Consider the following 22,905-nt stretch of genomic DNA (forward strand, 5'->3'; position numbering starts at 1 on the left):
TTTGTGAACTCATTCCATCAACCTTTGGTTTTGAACTGTCTGTTCGATGGTACCCATATGGATTAATGCCAATACAATATTTTTCAACATAAGAAAATTAGCATTCACGATAGACTTAGTGGGTATTTATGCCCCTGGATTAAGTAGTCAAGTCAATCCGGGTAGGGCCTAAGAGATGCGCGAGAGAAAGGTACAAAGTAGGTACGATATAGAGTGACCAGGTCGACTATATGAGATTAAGACGACGGAATACGATTCAAGTTACATCTTCGAAGATACTACTCCGTACTAGTAAAATAATTCCTGACTTCAAAGTTCTCCCCAATTATATAATCTATGAATTAGAAAGGGTCTGCAGCTCTATTGCTTCATCCTCTTTCCTCCGTGAACGAGACACGGAATAGTAAAAGAGAAAGCACCCTGCTGTACAAGGCAGTGTAAGAGCAATCCAAACCCAAAACCGGGACGTTTCCGCTAGCCATTCATTGGTACTGAAAAACGGCATGGAAAATAGAGCCTGTATTTCCAAGATTTATATAGTATTAGCATTGTTTGGTGATTCTCCCTGCATTTTTAGGGATGAAAAGTCGAAGCTCATGGTTGAAACTCACAGCAAATGTTGCCCCGGGAGGAAAAACATCGTGACGACAGCGATCTTGAAAAAGAAGCCACACGTTAGTAAAAAAAAAACGTCTTCATAAAGCACTTTGTACGCACAGTTCGCATAGCTACACTGTCCCGTTTCATCTCTTGAGCAAGCTCATGCGAAGCCTTGGCCATCTCACGACCGACAATGGTATCTTCCTGCATTGCACTTAATATAGCCTGCATATCCTGTCCATTTGCGACAAGTCGTCTATTACTGTTGATTTGTATGCGATTGAAGAGCTAAGATATGCAAGTTAGATGGCACGAAACAAGCCCTCATCAAAAGAAAGAAAGAAAAAAGAAACCAACCAGTGCAAGATTATTCTCAATCTTCTTCTCCAACTCCCTCGTAAAATCATGCAAAGCCTCAACCTGCGAAGAAACCTGACTAAACCCCCCTAGAAGCCTGCTGAAGTGTATTAAACCCCTCATCCTCATCATCATCCGCACAAAGCGCATCAAAATGCGTAGCCAAATCCACCACAATCCCCTGCAAAGACTTCAACTCCGAAATATACCGATGTAAATGCGCCGCAATAGAATGCAGCGCCTGATTGATACCGCCGAAAACCGTTTCCGGGGTAATATGCGAGCCACTTAGCTCAGTCTGCAGTCGGGCCTCGTATTCGACTAATTGTTCGTTTACACTGTTTAACGCATGTGTCCACCACCGCGTCGTGCTGGTAAGGTAAACGAGATGACTGAATGCACCGAAGCCGTAGCCCATTCGGGCATTTCTTTTTAGGTTCATGACTTGGTCGATTCGTTGGCTTGGTTCTAGGGCGACTTTTGTCCAGCGGCCGTGCATGAAGTCGAATGCGACGAATGTTGTGCGTTTTGAGCCGGGCAGGACGCGGGAAAATATTCCTATACATGATCGGTGGATGCTTAGTTTTATGTCGGGTAGGTCGAGTTTGTGGAATGGGTTCATTTGTGTTGGGTCTCGTGCTTCTTCTGGGACCTTGGAACTACTACTCGAGCTACTGGCTCCAACTTGGACTCGGATTGGGAGGATGTACCAAAAGTCAAATGCTTCTGTCTTTTGAATTTGGATTTTTCGTGATCCTCGTCCGTTTGGGAGATAATGATGTGAGAGGGCTAGGACGAAACTGAGTGGTATCTGCAATTTATCGACGAGGGTTTGAAAGCATGAGGCGGAGATACGGAGCTGATGCGCGTCTTTCGGTGGCTGTTCCTGTCCATCATGGACAAGGTGTTTGTGTATAAAGCTACATTCGTCAGTTCATGAACGCTGACTTGGACGCGGACTGAATAGATATTTCCAACCCCTTACAAGAACTCGCTTGAATTATTTGCATGTGTACTATTCTACATTCAAGGTCAATTTCTGCACTTGAAATAACCTCAGGATACTAGTAGGTACTAACGCAAGACTCGATCTCCCTTTGGGAGTTTAGTTCTTGTATCACTCGTGAATCGGGGGTATAAATTGCACGCTTGACACATGTTGTATCGGATAGCTGCTTCCTGAGGAATAGAAAAGCAGAGCCTGTCGTGCTGCCATCTAGATGATCACTAGAAAATTGATTGAGAGGTGTTCCCAGACACGCATCAAAGAGTACTCACAGCTCAGGAGCATGCCCATTTTGATACATAGAATCCATATCTGGAGTTGATTGGAATACAAAGCCATTGTGGTTCATAAGAGCCCGTCGTATCATAAAGGTGACACGGAAGGGACCTATGGTTGCTATTACCAGAAGCCCCAGGGGAGCCTGGGTAACCCAGTTGGTTATCAGCTGCATCGAAATGTGAAAGGTCAATGCATAAGCGCCAGTCAGCCTCTCTTCAGTCTGACAGTTCCTTTCCCCGCTCCCACAAGCAGCAATCTTAGCCTGTGATTATCATTGGGTATTACATTATACAAAACCCTCAAGATCTGCACCTCGTATTTCGAAAATACTCTCGCAAATTCTCGCCCCCAAAATGCCTGGTTTTTGTCGACGCAAAGAAAGATCTCAGACTTCAGCTCTGGATGCTTCATGGATTCTGCCTTCAGATGAAGGAAAGCAGAATGATACCATTCCAACAACATCAAACAATGCATTGAAGGACACTTCTACCACGTCCATCGACAAAGACATCGGGGTTGAACAATCAATCCCGATTATCACCTCATCAGATTCCAGCAACTTCAAAGAGCATCAGGAAATTACCACTGATCTCAGGCAACGAGGCTTCACAGGGGCAAATGAAAGTCCCTCATATATCGCATCCGCATATCGCGACACAGTATAATCCGCCAAAAACCAGGGTCAAGCCGCGCTACGCGAAGCAACATTCCTCAATGTGGCTGGACGAAAGTCCGGAATCGAGTCTATCAGCAGGTAACCGACACAGTGACATAAGTGAAGACCCCATGAAAGAGGAAGAGCCACAGGCAGACACAAACCAATCTGTCACAGCATTTCACCACGGCTATCCCTTTTCTATCTTTCGCATAGACAAAACGCCAACTGCGAGCCCGGGCAATGCTGCGCCCCCGGTGCCTCCCTGGCGCTATTTGTCGTCGAGCTACTCCCCCAGAAATGGTTCCGTGTGACGCTTCTATTATCATCAGCCAATTGAAAATGTGTGGCGCTCCGGCTGTGTTTGCATAATGAGCGGGGAGGTGGGCTTGAAGCTGGGGTTGGTTAACACCCTGCCTGTTTTTCATATTTCTATATCATAATCCAGACCGAGGATTGTACTCATCACAACACTTCTTTGCATTGATCTAAAACTTTGTTTTCTGTAAAACATTTCAAAATGGGGACCCCGAAATTCCCAATAACACCTAACAACCCCATTCCACGAAAAAGCGCCCAAAGCAATAATATCCTGAGGGGCTTACGAGACAGTAATGACCCTCCAAGTTTCTTTCGAAATCTGAAGTCCAACTAATCATCTGGATACTTGTTTGTAGGAATTCGCGGCGATCGATCAAGAAACCTTCTCGAACCATCTCCATTATCCCACTTCACACCGTCCGGATCGGAAGGCGATGAAACGCCTCCACGGAGTTCCACAGAGCTCCCTGTCGAACTTGCGATCAGAGGCCTATCTGGGTCTACTCTTAATCGGCCCTCAAGTTCATCTTCACGGAACCGCAAGACTCCTTCAAGTTTACCCGTCCCAGCCAAACCTTCAGCCCCGATTGCCATTCCAGCCGGCGAAAAAGTTACATCACCCACACTGCAGGAAATACCACTGACATTTGCAGTGGATGTTTCAGGCAGTACTAGTGGGAATATTCTCCATCAAGAGAAACAAGCGATCCGGGCAGTTTGTTCTACTCTGACCGGACAAGGTCTCGAAGCGAACTCAGCTATATTGCCCTGGTCTCACTGCGCCTTCTCCCCTGTCAAACTGAATCGAATTCAAGATCTCCGATCGAGGGGTGGAACTAATCCTGCGGTATTGTTGGAAGATCAGGCGTGTAGATCTCAACTTCAGAATTCGGATCTTTGGTTCCTCATGACGGATGGAATGATCGATGAGCCCCATGTTCACAGTTTTGCCAACGCGCTTCCGGGAGCTGGTATCCATGGCACAGCCTGTGTCATTGTTCTTTTCGGGTCTGCTACACATTCTCCATTTTCATGCAATGTTTCCGTGGGTATCTCTGTTTTCGCCGTCGCTCCGCATTGTATATTCCTTTTCCACGACGTAAGAAGTGAAAAGGTTTATGTCTTCCAGGCAAAAGGCTGTTTCGCGACGCTACTGCCGAAAGAGAAGCGATTTGCAGCTTTTGGGAAGTGGACACGATGGACCGACTTGGTCAGAATCGACTATAAAGATTTGGCACGGGTCAGGGTACCAGCTGCCACCAAATTATCTCAAGACACAGTGCTACTTCCGGATGGACGGAAATTCGACATGAACAGCATTTACAATAACAATATGTCAGATGCGGATAAAATGGACCTACTTTCCGATTACACGGCTCTGGATGTTATCATTCTGGCCGCGAAAACTCGCGGAAGAGATACAGAGGTTAAATCGTGGATCTCTAATGCTCGCACTGCGAGAGAATCCCAAAGTCTCATGTTTCTGCGACGTGAGGATTCGGGCGGAAAAGCGAGATTTTATCTGCTATCCATCCTGGAACACGCTGTTCGCAAAAGTATTGTCGCAGATCAGCCCGAGCTCATGTGGCAGAATATCCGAACATCATCGGAGTCTATAAATGGTCTGAAATTCAACCTTCATGACCAACACGCCAAAAATTGGCACGCATTTGAAAAACAACTCAACTCGGAGTCAGACCTGTCGACAAAGATGTATCAGGTTTTTGACGATGTGATTACCACCATGAATACATACAAGGAATGTGGGACGAGTTCTCCTGCAATGCTGATGCCCATGACATCCCCTCCAGTAGGGCATGCTAGAGACCAGAGGATGAGTCCTTTGCATAGTCCAAACAATCAGAGACATATTCCGTATATGTCGCGGGGCAGAGCACAGATAACATCAGCAGCGCAAGATCTTCTATTTCTCCATGAATTCAAAGGCAGAAGACAATTCCACGGCAGCTCGTACCTGAGAGAAGCAAACTACAGTACTTGCTACGTATGCGGACAAGAAGATGTCATTCAGACACTCCTACTGCAGAAGTACCGAGGAGAAGAAGAAACCCCCAACTTCCCGAAAAAGCACAGTCACGGCAAACATAAATACCCGATGGTCCTTGGAAACTACCCGGAAACAGACATAATCTTACCACTGACATCCTGCGACGCCTGCGCGTGGCTCTTGATTCAAGAAAAGGAGCTACCAAACGGCGAGCGTATCGACGCTGCGTTACCATTGGTCTCACTGGCCGAGAATGTAAATCGACAACAATGGACAAACACTCTACTCAAAGCCTTTGGAAATCGGTTCCATGAACGAATCGTCCTTCTTGTCTTCCTTTCCTCACTCTATTCAACAATCGAAGATATAATCGCAAGCGATGAACCAAATTCATACGATCTTATCCAAAGTCTCGAGTGGTGCGCTCGAGCCTTGACCGAGCTACCTGGAATAGCTATCGCCGCGGGCCTCACTCCGGCCGGCACACCAATGTCCTACACCATGGACGAGACAATGTCACTACAGAAAGCCGTGGGGTTAATATTTTCGCCCAAAAGTGCGGTCCTGATAGAGTCGTCATTTTTGATGTACCCGATCGATGGATTTGTAGCAATTGTCCACGTTGCTGAACTCTTAGAGCACGTTGAGCCGTACCAGATTGAGAAATTTGTCTGGAGACGGTTACTTTACCATTTTACTGAGCAACATATCAAACTCCACGCACAGGTTGGATTCGATGAAGCGAATGCGAAACTCGAAGAAATTATCACCGAGAGACCTCCTTCGTCGTCGAGCTCGGAAAATAAGGACTCAGATGAGCCGATCCTAGTCGTGTCGCCAAACCGAGTCTCTGGCTCTACATCTATACAGAAATTGGATGGAACGTATCTTCTGCCCTCGTCTTCGGATTACCTTGAGCAGTTCAGACGGATGGAGTCGTTTTTCACGTCCATTGAAACCACGACGAAGTATGATGCTGCACTTGGTGTCTTCCTTCACATGTTGCTGGATACTTTGATTTCTCAGCAATCGGGTACTCTGGACGTTTCCGATGTTTTCACGCAAGTGCGATATAGGGCGGATGAGACTAAACGATCTCATGAGGGGCTGTATGATGTGTTTGTTGATCCGAAGCTTATGTCCGAAGAAGATGCTGGGAGATTGATAGAGGCATGGCATCAGCATGGCGATGTTTCCCATAATGTAGTATTATGATCTGACTGTCCTTTTGTTGCGGTTATATAGTTTAGCAGGCATCATCTTTATTGTAAATTACAACTTCAAGTCGAATATTCCGGCTAGTTACTCACTGGAGGCAATCCAACCCAGGGTGCTATCCTGCTTTTCAAGTTCCCACTCCAGTAGAAACAGTTCAATGAGACAATTCACCTTGATGATAGAACCTAACTTGAAGCGATCCATGGACCTGGGCCCTGGACCATGGAGCGTAGCCCCACTTTGACCGGCAGAAAGAATGGCGGTGTAGGCAGCAAACAGGTATACACATTGGATTTGGAAGGCACGATGGACTAGGTCGAAGGCAACAAACAAAACAAAAAGGGAAGGAACCAGAAGAATTAAAAGAATGTAGTGTCCCGGTTTTGACCCTGTGACCTGGAAGCAACAAAAAAGGCGAAAAGACAAGGTAGGCACGCACCGGTCCTATTGGGTCTCTTCAAAACCTCCTCGCTCTTCCCCCCCGGAATGATCAAGGCCAATACCATTAGACTATTCGGAGGCTCATTAACATAATGACACTTGTTTGACATTCTTAATCGATACTAGTACTTTGCCCACTGTTTAGACTATTTAGACAGGGTATAGGGCCTGTCGCCGATATAGAGCGCTGTACTAGCTGCCAGCTCCAGATCATATACGTTGAACGAGGCATATCTATATTATCACGTGGAGGTAAATAAATGATGCAGAAAGGTGTGAAACTGTTTGTCCACAGATCTTATGCAGAGAAATAACATATACATACACAGCTACAATCAACAAAAAGAAACCAGGTACAAAGAGATGCATCAAAGCATGAGCATGAGAATCGGGCTTGAATAATGAAAAAAGAGAAAAAGAAATATTTCAATCCCATACCGACCCCAACAACAGGCATGAAACGCAAAAGTTCCGGTGGCTGTAGCGGGGATTTCATCGAATAAACAAAACAAAACAAAACAGGCAAGGCAGGGTATGTTATGATATGTATGCGCAAGCCCCTAATGATACGTATGTCCGGGTCCAGCCGAATCGAATCAAGCCATGAAGCAAGAACCGGGCCGAAAAATTGGATCTATACAAAGACCCGTCCGTACGCGCAATCCAAATTCACAAAATAAAGTAAAAAAGAAAGCTCAATCTCCTCATAGAAATAGACATTCATCCCGTCAGTCAACAGGTTTAATCGTCCATGGGCTTATCTTCCAGAGTCACGCCCTTGGGTTCCTCGACAATGCTACTCCGGTTGCTATCCGTCCCGGCGGTAGCTGTAGTGGGGAAGTTGGAGAGACTGCCCAGACCGGGCTTACGGGCATACCGAGCGGTGGAGCGGGGGACGGAGCTGCGCTTTTCGAATTCAGAAGATGTTGGGGCGGGCGTGGGGGTTGGTGTTGGCGAGCCGTCGGACGCTGTCTCTGGCAAGGGAGGGCTGATAGAGCCGGATGAAGCATTACTCTCGAGGACATCACTAGGAGAGTCGACGAAACTGGTACCGTTCATGGCGGTTGCGAACTCGACTTCCTCCGACTGTGTGTTGACGGTGGGGTGCTCGGCGGAAGAGGGGGATTCGTTGGGCACGTCAAGGCTATTGCGGACTGGGGCGACTGGGGCGCGACGCTCTTGTGGGCTTGTAACGTTGATTGGGAAGCGGGTAGATTCAGAGGCGCCGCTGGATCGGTCACGGCGGTGTCGTTGGCGAGGAGCGGGACTGGTGGCTCGGCTCTTGCTGGCGATGGCTCGTTGACGGGCTTCCATTGCTGCACGGCGGTTGCTCTCGTCGGTACTGATGGCACGAGGGCGGCTGGATGTGGAGATGCCCAGCGCACTTGACTGGCGCTTCAGCTCACCGAAAATGACATCCTTGTGGGCAAACAAATCGCGAATCAGACGATAGGCGTGGCGCTCGTCCATGGTCAGGCTACTGTCGAAGCGAGGACGAAGGACGCAGGCGGAGAGATTTTGAGCGAGGGAGGTAGTATACTGCTCGTCGGCTGAAGTCAGGTCAAGCAGGCGTGTGAAGTGGGTCATGATGGCATCAAGCGTGGCGATGTTAACGAGACGGAGTTGTCCAAGCGTGCTTTGCAAGACCTTGATCCGTCCCTCTTCCGTGGTCTCGTGAGCTGTGGTGGAATAGATGGTCTTGACGATTTCGTAGACTTGAGAAGAAACAAGAGAGTCTGAAGTTGTCAGTCGTGTGATCCATGCTACTATGAGCTATCAGGCGGGGGTAACGTACCTGGCAATTCAAGGAGGTACAATTTCAAAACGCTAGCAACGGTGGGTATCTCAAATTTCGGCAGGATTTCGCGGTAATCCACTTTGCTATTGTTCAGGGCGGAACGCAGCTGGTGGATCGTAGTTAACGAGGAATCATGAAGCCAGATTCCACGCCGAGCCTCATCACCCTCGAGTTCGGGATATTCTAAGAATGTTTAGTTTCACAGCGCATTGTGGAAATTCTAGAAAGCTAGACTCACGGTTATCAAGATAAGTCAAAATCGTAGTAACCAGAATGGGAACACGTTTACGGTCAACCCGAGCTCTGGCCTCAAGATCGACACCGAAGTTTTGTTCTAAGAAAGTCAGCCTTGGTCCTCAACTATGTGGTATGGAGAGCATACCTTCGACAGAGCCGTAGTAGTTTTCATACGCCTGTACACGAGGGACAAAGCCACCGGTGCGGTAGTTCTCCAGAAGATAACGCAAGTCTCCTAGGGGCTGGATCGTTTCTTGATACAGCATCATGTTATCGACGGTGCTCTGGAGGTTGGGAATGACATTGCTGATGGCGCCAGAGAAGTCGAGCACAACAGCCTTGATAGCCTTAAGACGATCAAGTTCGCACTGCTCCATGAAGCGCAAGTTATCAATAACGTCCTCCTCCAAGCGGCACCGGATTTGATCCAGTCGGCGGATAGCTCCCTTATAACGCTCATCAGCCTCACCAGCCTCACGTCGCAGCTTCTCGGCCGGGGTCTCGTTAGGGTACGGGTTATTCAATGGGTTCCAGCCAGCAATCATTTCGGAGACAGATGCGATAGGCGAGTCGCTTCCACTTCCATCCTCGCTAGAAGCCACCGATGTGACGCGCATCAAGGGCCGCTTCTTTTCAGGGATACCAGTGATCTCGAACACCCTAGGGCGCCATTGGTAGTTCATTTTCGAGCTGTTAGCGAATGTGTTGCCCATGTTACCGATCAAGCGAAGGAAGCCATTGTCGACCAGTTCCTGCCCAAGATGCTCCGCCTGGGCAAGGTTGGTGGCACCCATATGATTCTGGAGATACTCGACGATATCCGCACCAGTGGAGGTGTTCTGATACGTTCCAATGATAGGCACCTTTGACTCGCCCAACTTGATGTTGTTAAGCATGTGGAGCAAGAGTCCCTTGATCTCCTCTGGCGGGTAGACTCGATCTCCAAGCTCAACGGGTTCTTCTTCCTCCTCGGGCTCCTCCTCGGAAGGCAACACAATCTTCGGTGTAGGTTTGACCTTCGGGCTGGATTCGGGGTCCTGGAACGCAAGTTTGTTCTCCTCCTCGAGGTCCTCGACCACACGGCACTTGTTAAAGTAGTGGCTCCGCAACTTCTTTACCACCTCCACTTGCTTCGAGTGTTCCTTAATCCGTGCCTGGAGGGTATCATGCGAGGTCTGAACACGGAAGTCGTGACCGTCGGCCCATCGGCGAAAGGGCGCCACGACAAGTTCCCGAATGTTGCTGGCGATTTTCTGGTGGTTGCGGGAGGCCTCGACCATCTCGGTTCGGACACCTTCGTATGCCTAGTTCATCCATGCAGTTGTTAGTTCTTGTCCATGTCGAGAGAAAACCTTCCCAAAAAAAGCCCAAGCATTGATTTGTGGATTTGCGAGGGTCACATACCTTTCTCACACTGGCTCCGTCATCTTTGCCGAAGCCCGTCGCAGTCATGCGATCGACACTTGGCGCGATCTCACCCATGCGGAGACCATATTGCTCCTCTGCATCTGCGCGCAGAGACGCAATGGTCAAAATCTGCCTGTTCTCCGTAACGCCCTGTTGCAACTTCCCATACAGAACCCCGAGGCCAGTGGCATAATCGGGGGTCCAGAAAGAGTCCGCGAAGCCAGGCATTATTACCGAGCCGACGCCGACGGGGAACACCACGTAGATTCAAAGAGCAGTAACAACGATGTGAAGTACCCTAGCGATGATTGCGAAGCCGGAGCTGAAGATTCGAATCGGTCGGAGATGGGAGGAATTGGAGACGAGATCGAGAGGGCGCAAAGAATGAAAAGACGAGCTCGGGGTGGAACCGAAAGTTCAGCTTTGTCGGGGCTGAAATTGGGTCTTCTCCGGACGGGGGGATCTTCGCACAAGGCTGAAAACCAACGGACTGGCAACGAAGGAGATGAGAGCGAAGTGACTGGGGGATGTCGTTTAAATGCGCGATAAATCAATCGAGGAATTCGAGTAACCCGGGGTCGGTGGACTGGGGAATGCGAGTCGCGCGGCACGGTAAGCGCCGGAGGTGGCGTTGGAACAAACGAGAAAGAGAGTGTGTGTGAATGAAGAGAATGGGGGGCCCAAGTCAAAAGAAAACAATGCGAAGCCCAGCAATGGCAGAACAAAAGAGGATGCCTGGAAAAGGAAAAGGGGAGGGGAAGCGATTCAACAGGAGTCACGGTGATGATGTTGATGAATTCCCATGCGGTTCGTCAGGTGGCTTGTAATATTACGTTCTGGCGGTACGCAGGTACAGGTACGCACGTACAGTGGTGTATAACTACTAACGTACAACAGCCTTGTTGGCTCCACAACACTAGCCACCCGGGCTATTTTTGGCTTTGGAAAATCCTGGCCGTTGGGGAAAGAAGCTAAAAAGGGAGTACGGAGTACGGAGTACAGTATGCTTGATTGAAATTGGTACGACTATTCAGGTTGTCTACCTGCATTGGATTACGTCTTGATATCGACCGAGTCAACAGGAACAGGACAGCTCTCTGCATCTGCAGAAGCCCGTGTCTCAGGAGTTCTGGGGCCGAATGACTCTGGTACCAACCAGCGTAAGTAACTCGATTACACAGCCCCAGACATGAGCACGCCAAGTCTGGAGGCTCCAAGGATCGGCAAAGTCGTGGGTCGCACGCACATTCCAGAAGTGTATAACAGTGCAAAAGAGCCCGGGAGCAAGAAGAAACTGCGAATACGAGTAAAGAACTTGAACCTGGAAAAATATTGCATATAAAGATCATGTGTTCTTGATTATGGTATCTGTCATCGAAAAGGTCATAAGACATCGAAGATGGAAGATGTGCAAAAATACTAAATAAATAGGAAAGTATTACATGAAAGACCACAAGTCTTCACAGAAGCTCCCGGCCAACACCGCAAATAAAGTCCATCTAGCAGAAAAGCTTGTAGAATTTCTTCCACATCGGCCAGGCTGCTTGCTCGGCGTGCTCCTGCTCAATCAAGTGCTGAACATCCATGTCACGACGACCGGTTGTCAAATCGACATCCCGGCTTCGCACAAACTTGGTCTTGTAAATAAACTTGTACGGGATGTAGAAGAGAACAACAATGGGGGCGGCCAGGTACGACATGAAGAAGTTCTCCACACGCTCACCAGCAGTCTTCTCGGCGTAGCCGACAGGTGCGAATCCGACCCAGAACTGGGCGATGAGGACCAGGCAGTTGAAGCCAAACCCGATCCATGAACCAATGACACCAGGCTGGGAGCGGAAAGCCAGCTCGTTCAGAGTGTGGCCCTGCAGCTTCCAGGCACGGCGGAATCGGATGTGGCAGAGGCAGATCGAGCCCCAGGTGAAGATGGAGGACAGACCAGAGATAGCCATCATCCAGTTGAAGGCATCAGTCTGCTTATCAGATGCAGCCAAGAAGCAGAGCAGACCAATGAGAGAGGCGGTAATAATAGCAAAGATGGGACGACCCTTGCGGTCGATATAAGCGAGGAAGCGGGGAGCTTGGCCCTGTTCGGCCAACGCAGCAAGAGTACGGGAGGAACCATAAACGGATGAGTTACCAACAGACAGCACAGCAATCATGATAACAACGTTCATGACCGAAAGAAGACCCTTGATTCCGGCATTCTCAATAGCAATGACGAAGGGGGAGGCCTTAGCGTCGGCTGAGGAACTACCCGAAAGCAGCTTCGGGTTGGTGTATGGAACCAGGAGACCAACAAGGGTCAGGCAGACAACGTAGAAGAGAGCAATACGCCAGAAAACCTGCTTAATGGCAGTGGGGAGAGACTTGCGGGGGTTGGCAGTCTCAGCAGCGGCCAGACCGACCAGTTCAGTTCCGGCGAAGGCGAAGGCAGCATTGACGAACACACTGCAGAGACCCTTGAAGCCGTTGTTGAACGCGCCGGGGTCCTTCCAGTACTTTCCACCAATATATCCGCCCTCGGGGCCACCGCCGCAGTTGAGGATGATTCCGAGGATACTAGAAAGAGGAAAAGAGACAGGTTAGCAAGGTCTTATAGTGAAGGAAGATTTGCCCGAACATGGCTTCTTCCTACCCTAGGGTAGGAGAGTATGAGAAGAAAAGGAGAGGAAACGTACATGAATCCCACAACAGCAACAACCTTGATAATGGAGAAGACAAACTCGGCTTCACCGTATCCACGAACACCGAACATGTTGATAGAGACGATCATGACCCAGAAAATTGCGACCCAGGCCGCATTTGAGATGCCTGGATTCCAGTAATCTATCGTAATGGACGCGGCGACGATTTCCAAAGGCAGAACAACCAACCACTGAAGGGCATAGTTCCAGCCCATGGCGAAGCCCCAGGCGGGATCCACGAAACGAGTCGAGTAGTGAGAGAACGAACCAGCAACAGGAAAAAGAACGGCCATTTCACCCAGAGCGTGAACAGTGCAATATAACATGACACCGATGAGGCAGTAGGCGATAATGAGAGACGCGGGACCACCAGTTGCCAGAACAGAGCCGGAACCGACGAAGAGACCAGTACCTGTGGTGTGTTAGATATTTCGAGACAAGAGACCCATATACTATAGAGAATGGGAACATACCAATTGAACCACCAATGGCAATCATCTGCAAATGACGACCCTTCAGCCGACGCTGCAGAGGCGACGCGGCCGTATTAGCAGCAGCGCCCTCGATATCAAATCCAGATCCATCAGCACCCTCGGAATGGCCGCCCGTGACGTTGGCATTAGGGTCGCGCTTGAAGCTGTCAAGGAATCGCTGGCCTAAACTGCCCTTCGTGGTATGAGTGTCTCCATATGCAGGTAGTTGGTCCGGAGACGATGTCTGGACCGTACTCTCTTCGAACTTCTTCTCATCCATGATGGAAGATAGTTGAAACAAAGGGAGAGGGTGGTGTGGATTTATCGGGAGGAAAAGAGGGGTTTGAACTTTTCCCAGAAATAGGACTCTAGAGGCAAATCCTAAATAATTTACCTTAAGTAGAGCGCCTGAGGTCACTACTCTGAAGGCTAAAGTAAAAAGGGGCGGAGTGGACGGAGGGGGGGAGGGGGGAAGAACCGAGGCTACCAGAGGAAAGAAAAGTGAGGAAATTGGGGGATGCAAGTTGATTTAAATACGGGCAAAAGCGAGGCCAGGCATTCTCAAGAGGTATTTCTTGCGGTCGAGTCTCTGGCAGGTTGATCGGGCCAATGGGTGGCACTGATATCGCGCTTGGGGACAACAGATGGTCGAGGCTAAAGTTGGCGGACATCGAGTGATCCAATGATGCCCTTGGCGCTGACGAGAGTTTTTTGGGGGAATTAAGCTGCTTTCAGAGTTCCAGTACATCTCCGGAGTGTATTGTAGACCCTACTCTTCTCGATATTGTCCTAAATTGTGGAAATAGCTATTTGAAAACCCCCGTCTTGCATCAAGCATTTCGAAACTATTCGCGAACAATATCATTGCTATCTGTCATTGTATGGGATGATATCTATTCAACTCGATAAGAAATGCCCACAGTGGAACCGCATCCACCAGAGCAGCAGCATGTTCACTGTTTCGGACTTTGTTCGCACTAGTGCGTCTCTCCGCCACCCACACCTATCACTCGCGTGATTTAGATGGAATGTCAGAACGGGACGATCCTAACCCCGGTGTGGCCGATACGCTACGCTACGGTTTGATCCCAGCTTACTTTTTGCCTCGCCGTGGTTCAAGACTACCACATGGGTTGACACCTCCGATGCCTCAACCTCAACCCCTGGTACGACCCTGCGTCTGCTTCGGCCCTTACTTCTATCGGGGTGTCTATCTCTGTCTTTCCTCCCTTTCTTCTTCCCTCTCCATATCTACCCTGCTTCCTTCCACCGCCACATCCCAATTAGAAACACCAGAACGGCAGGGATCGTGCCCCCCACTAGTCCCCATGCGGCCGCCTCTCCGCACTTTCAGCGATAGGCGATCTTGGCCCAATCACTGGTTTGTTACCATAGGTAGGCTGATAAGGTCAAAGGTCCAAGGGGGGTGGGTGGGTCACGGCCCTGCCATCTCATCTCGGGGGGGATCCATACAATAGAATTCTCATTTTCCTTTTTTACTGGGGCGGTCCAGGTTGGGGTCTATTCGGGACCCAATCATCTCGAGGGAGTTCCAACCCAGCAAGTTTCTTGCATCTCTCCCACCCGTTGAATCAGTCGAATCATGGATGGTGGCGGCCGGACGGGATAAGCACTTCCTTTCAGCCAACAACCGCCCCCTTACCTATGGGAAGGCTTCCCGACGGGGATCCGTTCCTGCTGGGCGCCATGGGATGTGGCCACGCATGTGTGCAATCTCCAGATCCCTGTGTGGAAGGTGGTAAAAGAGGCGACCTGGCTACATACGAGGCTGGATCGGAATCGGGCGTGGCACGCCGCACGCATGTGTATACCCCGGAAAAACCACCTTCATCCTGTTAGCGAGTAATTAACTACTAGGAGCTACTAGTTCTTAAGCGCTAATATAACGGAATCTTCCGGTCTCCGTCTTTCAGGGTCTTGGATAGACTTGGTCGGGGTCGCTGGGGTCACTATCGCCAAGTCGTGTCAGTGCAAATCACTGGCCGAGGCAAGTCGCCAGCGCGATGGCCGCTGTGAGGTATCCGCCAACACCCGTGATTCGTCCCGCTCGTCGCTCACTCTGCCACTGATATGCATGGAAGCACGGGAGAACCAATGCTAAACCATGGGGTTGTCGAGTATTCCCCGGCGTATGCGTCCCATAGGTATCACGCGGCATGGCGGCGCCTCGGCCACGATCATTCGATGATCCGGCTTGGATACTGCATTTGAATTCTCGTGTACTCGCCCAGTGCCCAGATGTCTGGGCACACTTTTCTCGGATCATCAAGAATTTGTCGAGCTCAGGTCTGGTAAATTGAGTGTTTTGTTCTCGTGTCTCGGCAGCTGCCAAGTTTCTTTGCTTTGCTTCGCTTAGCTTCGCCCGGACTGTTTTTTCTTCTCCTGGTTGGGGAGAATTGTAGCGAACTGCAAGGGGAGATCTGAAAAGTTTCTGATCTCAAACGGTGCGTTGTAGATCGTACGACCAAATCCTTCCAGAAGCATATGTACATGCCTTTGCGGCTGGGAGTTAACTCGATAGAGAATGGGTCTGGCCAAATATGGGGGAAGGGAGCTGGTCAGATCAGCCCTGGGCGCAAGCGCAACATCGTTATCGTAGCAGAACCCTTTAGCCAAGTGCTGATCCTGTTCAGACAGAATCTAGGTCCCAAACGCCCGACTCTATTGTATAGAACCCTCAGCAGGATCGCAGGCTCGCAAGGGGTTCTGGAATCAGCTCTTCAGCTCAGGTTCGATGCAGCGATTCCTGCGACTGCGCCCGATACTCGAGACTTTGCGCGCGATGCTTGACTTTCAGCCACGGCAGCCACCCCTTTTTGATGGCGTTCAACTGGCGCTATCACTGGCTACATGCGCTGGACAGATAGCCACGGTTGCATCGGGCTGGGTTGGCAGTGCGCGTGCTCCTCGGGCGAGCATTGCCTTTGTAGGGGAGCCAAGGCCGGTCGGGGTGTTGCAGCTGGGCTGTCTTTTGTTTGATATTTTGGATTTTGATTTGATGGCGGTGATGCGATGCGATCGTGGATGTTGGTATTCACTGGGATGTTCGGGGGCGGAGATATCCTCCAGTCATAGATAGATACTACTTAATCTTATGATTTCATCCGCCCCCTTTCCCTCTATTCTGTGTTTGTTGAACATATCACCCTCTAACTAATACGAGTAGACCGCTACAGAAGTGAAGAATAAGTGGGTACGGGTCTATCCCATCTCTCTACTTTGTACGGAGTAGACAGCCACCCTAACCACCGGAACTGCACCTGATTCAGGACTCACGCCTATGGGTCATGCAATCCCTTCTGCCTAATCGCCACTCGCCAAGTGAATCGCAAAGCACAGGAAGACGTGAGTACATTTTCAGCGCTGGATAAGCGAAATCCCCGGTCGCTTTAGAGTTGTCCCACTCGCCGACGGTGTGACTTTAGCTCTTCCTACAAAATGCGGGGAGATGCAAATTGTTAGGTAACAGTTTCCACACTTTCGCCCCAGGTTTCTGGGGTAGACCAATTCACACGGCACAGCTTGACGAATGATGCGAATGATGACTCGGTCACTTTGTCAGGCTATTTTGCGCGAATTAACGCCCAATCTTGTTACTGGGGTGTCAGATGCTGCCACAGTGTTGGCATCAGATCCCCCAAGGGGTCCGACTGAGCCCCCACATAATTCGCTTTTTCCCTCTCTGCTTGTCTTATTTGCGGGTTTCATGACACAAGAATAATGCTCACAGCCTTCTTCTGTTTAGAAATGATTTTCCTTGCTACTACTTCCTGTATTATTTCCAACTGGATTATTCATTAGGTAATCTATATCATAAAAAACTTGAATCATGAATCCTGAACTCTACATGGACTCCGCTCGTTTCAAAGATGCATATATGCATCAAACCTTGGCTAAAATAGATCCTAAAATCCCGAGCAAAACCTTGCTTTGCCCGTCTTTCAACTTACCCATAAACCGGCCCGGTTCGGTCTACCCCAGACTGTCTTCCAACATGGTTGTGATCTTCACCCCGGGCCGGGAGGTGGCTAACTTGAACTAGTTGCCGCAGCTAGTTCACGCACGTTCATCAAAGAAGGTAGGTGTTGGAGTACGGAGTATGTTTAGACATGCATATGCGATCCACCATGATTTCATTGAGGAGAATTCGACCGCGGGGCACTGTCGTTCTGTACTATTCCCCTCAGTCTGGGGAAACTGGGGCTACCCATCCCAGGAAACAGTTTATTCGGCCCTCGTTCTACGTATCCAGACCCCACACTTTAGCCACACCCCCCTCCATCTGAATGTAAAAGCCCGTGATTGTGGAGCCTCCAATTCCCTTATTACGCGTGGTTTAATCGTAGCAGTGTCATGGATATTAGCTGAATAGCCGGTTATCACGCCCGACGTGTACAACAGGGGTTCCTGGATGTCCGTCTATATCCGCCGCTAAGCTAGCTGAAGCATCTAGCTTTAGGTGGCGGCAATTGAAGGCGTACAGTGTGCATTGGGGCTGTGAGTGGCGCTGGGTTTGTGATTGGAGAGAGATTAGGTGTGTTGTGTGACGGCGCGCCAAGTACTTCTAGAACTGGTGTGATATCGGCGCAGTGCTCCCGAGGCGCGTTTGGCAAGAAGTCTTCGTAAACGTCTAAGACATTGAAGCCTCAGGCGCATACCAATTCCTTGGCTATCTCTTGGGAGTAATAAAATAAAGGGGGTGAACTGAAAATAGTTCCAGAAACTGGCGCGTCTTCATCCTTAAGGGTTGGAAAAGGAACAAGATCATCAGGAATTTGGTTGAATCAATTAATTCTATTGATGTTTTCATGTCATTGCATTCGGTATCATTAACACACAAAGTTCTTTTCGTTATGTTGAAAAAGCAAGCTCGCTTATGCGCCGGCAGTAGGGCCTTCTCCACCGGGAATCAACTGGAAAGGGTCAGTAGAGCACCTAGAGGGAGTTAGAGGTAAGCCATACCATGCAGATGTTGTTTCCATTCAGCAGAAGCTTGGGCAGCTTGATCTGGGCACCGGTGTAGTCGCTAAAACTGAGTTAGTCGCGATGATATGTTGAGAAAGTCTCTCATTGGGGTGATCCACGCGAATATGGCAGCCAGGTGTCACTTCGCGAATCACAGCACGCAGGGTACATACAATTCAGTAACATCTTCCAGGACCATGTCTGCAGATTTTGTTAGCATACTCTTCCATCAACTTGTTTCATAGAAAGGAAGGGATACTCACTGACGTAGTCATCAAACCCGAGAAGGGTACCGGAGAACTCTGTAAGTCATGTTAGCTTCTTAGTCCACCTCTATCACCCAATTAATCAGCACCTACCCTTGTCACCCTTCATCACAACCCAAATCCGGGAGCCGACACACTTGTCGATAAGCTCTATTGAAGGGTTAGCGGGGTTTCTCGCGGATGGCGGGGCAGTTGAACACTCACCAGAGAGGAGCAGTTGGGAGGCCATGATTGTTGGTATTCAGTGAGATCTGCGTGACCTGACGAGATTCTCCAGCGACTTGCTCCAGCAATGAATTGATAAGGCGTGCAGAGAAAGGGATGTATATACAAAAATCGGCCGTCGGGCGAGCTGCGATCTCTTTGCATCACGTGGCGCCAACACTAGTCTCAAATAGGCATGGTGTCCCCTCTCCGCTGCGTGACTGCTTGTTGCCGCACCTTCAAGTTGCACTTCTTCACAGCTCACAATTTCTCGAGAAGTACCTGTTATCGGTGAATTAAACTGTTTGCGCAGTTGAATTGGTCCAGGGCATTTTATGTGTCTTGACCAACTGAGTTTCTCTCGCCTGCAAACCCACTATGCTTGCTCCGCAGCATGCGGACCTGGGGGAGCCTTCCGGCGAGTCTGAGGCGTGCGCCCTCGGCCTACCCAGCTCACTACAGTCCCTGCAATCGTCGCTGCAATAACCCTGCCACGGTAAAAGCGCTCGGCTCGAGGTCTGTGCTCCACTCCTGGGGATTCGTTTTCAATACTAGTTTACTGACATTCATGGCTTTCACAGCGCTCAATACTCCACTCTTTATGCAGCACCTTGCTCCCCAAGAACCGTCCGCACAGGAGAAAGACCAGGTCGACGAATAAACAACTCACGAATCGTACGCCCTTTCTCGAATACACGCTGCTCTCGAATCAAGCTCGAGGAAGAGGACGAGGAAGAGGAACCGCCTGCTCGTCCCACCCCCACCCCACGTTATGGAGGAACTGGAAAACGGCCGCTGAAGAGACCCATGCCGGTCAAAGCTGAACTAGCACAGCTTATCAGGACTCGAAGAAATGACGTACCCCTTCCTCCGCCTCCAAAACCTTTCAACCCGGCTGAATTGCGAGCAATTGACAACAAGGCGAGCCTGGCGTTCTCGCTCAATCTGCCTCAGTTGAGTCGTGACTTTCTGCAATTGAAATGGGCCCATCTCGAGGATCATATACTGCACTGTGCGGCGATCAACATGCAGTTTCAGACGGAGTACCACGCAGTTATTTCGTCGCTGGTCGCCCTGATCGAGGATCAAGTACTGCAGAGCAGCGAGATTTGCCGGACTCTGGAAGACGAATATTGCAGGGTTGCGTTCCGCCAGGTGCCAGATCTGACCAAGGATGTATCACAGATTATCCGTGAGGTCACTAAGCTACGGCTCATGGCAAGCACCGTGCTGGTCATGCACTCGCAGCGTGTTACGCAGGATTTGCGAAACCAGCTCTACCAGGAGTTTATTCGGCCTCGAGACATTGCGCGGCACAGGATTGATGGACTTCTTGATTACTCCACAGGTCTTGGACTCAGGTACCAAATCTTGAGAGAAAAGCACCAAACCGCCAAGCAAGGCTTGCTCGAAATCAGACATGACTGCCGTCTCTTAGGGCCAAAATTTAAACGATATTGCGATAAATTCGAAGATTATTTGCAGGAGTTCGATCATGCGGGGCACTTTTATCGCCATGCCTGGTTCGCTCGCCAGAAAAGGCTCGATCCTCTTAGGGCGGCAGAGCCGTGGACTATAACCAACTCGCCGGCCGAGTTACCACCTGCGGATTTTGAGCCAATTGAAGCCATGCTATTCGACGATAAAAAATATCTCCCTGCAAAGCGAAAGCTTGAGAAGCGCCCTCTTTTACACGCAAGTCGTATTCGGATGATGTTCATGCGTAAATGGAAACCCGGAATCTCCGCCCAATCGCCAGAACTCGACTTGCATTGGCGGCAGCTCGATATCATGGCACCTTTCTTCCTCCAGTTGAAACATTATGATATTCTGTATAACGAGGCTCGTTATCTTCTGGGTACTTTCACTGGCCAGGTAGGACCATTATGGTCTAATATCGAACCAGAAAGGCATGAAATTCACAAGAGCGCCCTTTTCGGATTTGTCGCACGAGTTCGAAAAAGTCGATATGATCTAATCGCGGAGCTTGAGGAATATAGATTTATCAACTGGGTTCGCATTGGATTAGAGAAAGAATTGCTCGACAACAATCGGCAGAATGAGATCCAAGAGCGTGGTTTGTTTGTGGTGCCGCGTCCACTGAGCGAAAACCTCCCGCTCTTCGATGACTGGACTCGAAAGCTTACCTCGGCGATCCATTCCTCCTGGATTCCTCGCAGGGCCCTTCAGGTGTACAGGGGTCCTCTTAGCAATGGCGCTGTCTGGGAAAGGTGGCTGCAGATTCTCGAAGACGCTGAAAGGCAGCAAGCCCTTGATAGGCGTGCCGAGACTATGAATTTAGGTTTCGTTCCTGTCCAACGCAGGGGAAGAATTCGCCCCACAGTGCCTGCCAAGAACCAGCAAAAGGCCTCTGCTGCAGAAAAGAAGCCGTGGCCCGTTGATATAAAGACAAATGAAGATACTGCAGCAGCAAACAAGCCGTTGAAGAAACAGGCAACGCCAGCCAGAGATCCTAAGGCAGCAAAGAAGCTACGGGAAATCCGGAAAATGTCACTCAAAGATTCCGAAAATATGACTATTGAGCAGCTTGCTTCTCGCGCTGAAATACGCACTCATGGTGGCAAGCAAGCAAAGAAACAGGAGCGCAAGTCAGCTCGTGCAAGGCGAGACAGTGAGCGAAAAGAAGTCTCCAAAAGCGTGGACGAAACCGTGAGGCAGCATCCAGATTTGAAGAAGAAGCCAGAGATACCTTCTCCGAAGAGCGATCATTCAGCAAAGGCCCCTAGTCGTGTCTCTTCTTTCTTCAACTCTCTTGATTTCTTTCAACAAAATTCTTCTAAACGAAAATGCAGCACTCTCGCGACAACCCTCGGCAGGGCCAAAGACTGCAGCCAGCCTGAGGCTGCAATTGAGCAGCCATCCGATCTCAATCTTTCGGCCACCGGGACCGTCTCCCCATTGACAGAGGATGCATCTCTACCCAACGGAATGACACCCACCCGGTTCTGGAACTGTAGTTCACAGCGGGGGCCAAATGGCCAAAGGCCTATAGTCCACTACTGCCGGTCCCTCGAAAGCACAGAAGAAGTTGCCCAGCTATTCCTCAATAGCAAAGTCATCGGCTTTGACATGGAGTGGAAAGCACAAGCAAGTGCTTCCGACACGATCCAAAACAATCTCTCCATGATCCAAATCGCAAACGAAGGGCGCATCGGTCTATTCCAAATCGCCCTTTTCAAGCCAGCGCGTACACTAGACGACTTCGTCGCACCTTCGCTGAAGCGTATCCTCGAGTCGGAAGATGTCACAAAGGTCGGCGTCTCAATCAAAGCGGACGCAACGCGTCTTCGCAAATTCCTCGGCATAGACACCCGCTCTATCTTGGAGCTTAGTCATTTGTTCAAGCTCGTCAAGCATGGGCACACGGATCCCAAGTTGGTCAATAAGCGAATGGTCAATCTCAGTGAGCAGATGGAGGAGCATTTCGGATTGCCCCTTGAGAAGAGTGAGGATGTGCGTTGTGGCGATTGGGCTCGTCCGTTAAATTACCGCCAAGTCCAGTGTAAGTGATTTCCCTGTTCTAATTTATCCCCTCTATCTTCAGAGCAGTGCTGACAGATGTTCTGTCTAAAGACGCTGCAACTGACCCCTACGCTTGCATTTGTCTTTTCAACATCATGGAGCAGAAGAGAGTGGCTATGGATCCGATGCCGCCTCGCCCCGCGCATGCGGAACTCAATTTGCCTATTCTTCTGCCTCGAGAGAAAATAACGAGTGATGCAGAGAAGGAAGCTATCGTCGACAAACCATCTGATGTCGATTTAAATGGCCATCCTTGATCTCGTTTCAGTGACTTTCTCGATACTCGTATTCATTCAGCATTTTGAAAGCCTTTTTTTGGTCATTTTGTTGCATCTATCGGTTTATATAGAAGCGAGCATAGCATCTCATCTCATCTTCGTCTTGTTTGATGTTAATGTTTACCCATTGGAGTCTTTCAC

The 22,905-nt window shown here is 49.6% G+C and overlaps 8 protein-coding genes across 8 annotated transcripts; 4 read left to right on the plus strand and 4 right to left on the minus strand.

The window, feature by feature from the left end:
• Positions 1-1,036: 1,036 nt before the first annotated feature.
• Positions 1,037-1,579, minus strand: N7509_007628 (uncharacterized protein; the record flags this gene model as incomplete). The annotated part of the gene is made up of 1 exon (XM_056632265.1): positions 1,037-1,579. One exon carries the CDS (start codon positions 1,577-1,579, stop codon positions 1,037-1,039), a length of 543 nt encoding a protein of 180 aa, XP_056487816.1.
• Positions 1,580-2,595: 1,016 nt separating this feature from the next.
• Positions 2,596-3,000, plus strand: N7509_007629 (uncharacterized protein; the record flags this gene model as incomplete). The annotated part of the gene is made up of 2 exons (XM_056632266.1): positions 2,596-2,901; positions 2,923-3,000. The coding sequence occupies 2 exons, from the start codon at positions 2,596-2,598 to the stop codon at positions 2,998-3,000; spliced, it is 384 nt and encodes a 127-aa protein (XP_056487817.1).
• A 1,125-nt stretch (positions 3,001-4,125) lies between these two features.
• N7509_007630 (uncharacterized protein) lies at positions 4,126-6,441 on the plus strand (the record flags this gene model as incomplete). The annotated part of the gene is made up of 1 exon (XM_056632267.1): positions 4,126-6,441. One exon carries the CDS (start codon positions 4,126-4,128, stop codon positions 6,439-6,441), a length of 2,316 nt encoding a protein of 771 aa, XP_056487818.1.
• A 1,185-nt stretch (positions 6,442-7,626) lies between these two features.
• N7509_007631 (GTPase-activating protein RGD2) lies at positions 7,627-10,555 on the minus strand (the record flags this gene model as incomplete). Its single annotated transcript, XM_056632268.1, has 5 exons — positions 7,627-8,621; positions 8,681-8,866; positions 8,922-9,017; positions 9,066-10,224; positions 10,325-10,555. 5 exons carry the CDS (start codon positions 10,553-10,555, stop codon positions 7,627-7,629), a joined length of 2,667 nt encoding a protein of 888 aa, XP_056487819.1.
• A 1,271-nt stretch (positions 10,556-11,826) lies between these two features.
• On the minus strand, positions 11,827-13,767 carry N7509_007632 (amino acid permease GAP1; the record flags this gene model as incomplete). The annotated part of the gene is made up of 3 exons (XM_056632269.1): positions 11,827-12,889; positions 13,009-13,426; positions 13,488-13,767. The coding sequence occupies 3 exons, from the start codon at positions 13,765-13,767 to the stop codon at positions 11,827-11,829; spliced, it is 1,761 nt and encodes a 586-aa protein (XP_056487820.1).
• A 2,231-nt stretch (positions 13,768-15,998) lies between these two features.
• On the plus strand, positions 15,999-16,298 carry N7509_007633 (uncharacterized protein; the record flags this gene model as incomplete). The annotated part of the gene is made up of 1 exon (XM_056632270.1): positions 15,999-16,298. The coding sequence occupies one exon, from the start codon at positions 15,999-16,001 to the stop codon at positions 16,296-16,298; it is 300 nt and encodes a 99-aa protein (XP_056487821.1).
• A 2,084-nt stretch (positions 16,299-18,382) lies between these two features.
• On the minus strand, positions 18,383-18,968 carry N7509_007634 (RNA-binding protein LSM5; the record flags this gene model as incomplete). Its single annotated transcript, XM_056632271.1, has 6 exons — positions 18,383-18,421; positions 18,471-18,534; positions 18,647-18,674; positions 18,737-18,775; positions 18,833-18,889; positions 18,944-18,968. 6 exons carry the CDS (start codon positions 18,966-18,968, stop codon positions 18,383-18,385), a joined length of 252 nt encoding a protein of 83 aa, XP_056487822.1.
• Positions 18,969-19,544: 576 nt separating this feature from the next.
• N7509_007635 (3'-5' exonuclease) lies at positions 19,545-22,743 on the plus strand (the record flags this gene model as incomplete). Its single annotated transcript, XM_056632272.1, has 3 exons — positions 19,545-19,592; positions 19,658-22,466; positions 22,514-22,743. 3 exons carry the CDS (start codon positions 19,545-19,547, stop codon positions 22,741-22,743), a joined length of 3,087 nt encoding a protein of 1,028 aa, XP_056487823.1.
• Between the last annotated feature and the right edge of the window lie 162 nt (positions 22,744-22,905).

Source organism: Penicillium cosmopolitanum (genome assembly GCF_028827165.1).
Source record: "Penicillium cosmopolitanum strain IBT 29677 chromosome Unknown utg000008l:1.0-4398992.0:1.0-4402845.0, whole genome shotgun sequence".
Taxonomy (NCBI): domain Eukaryota; kingdom Fungi; phylum Ascomycota; class Eurotiomycetes; order Eurotiales; family Aspergillaceae; genus Penicillium; species Penicillium cosmopolitanum.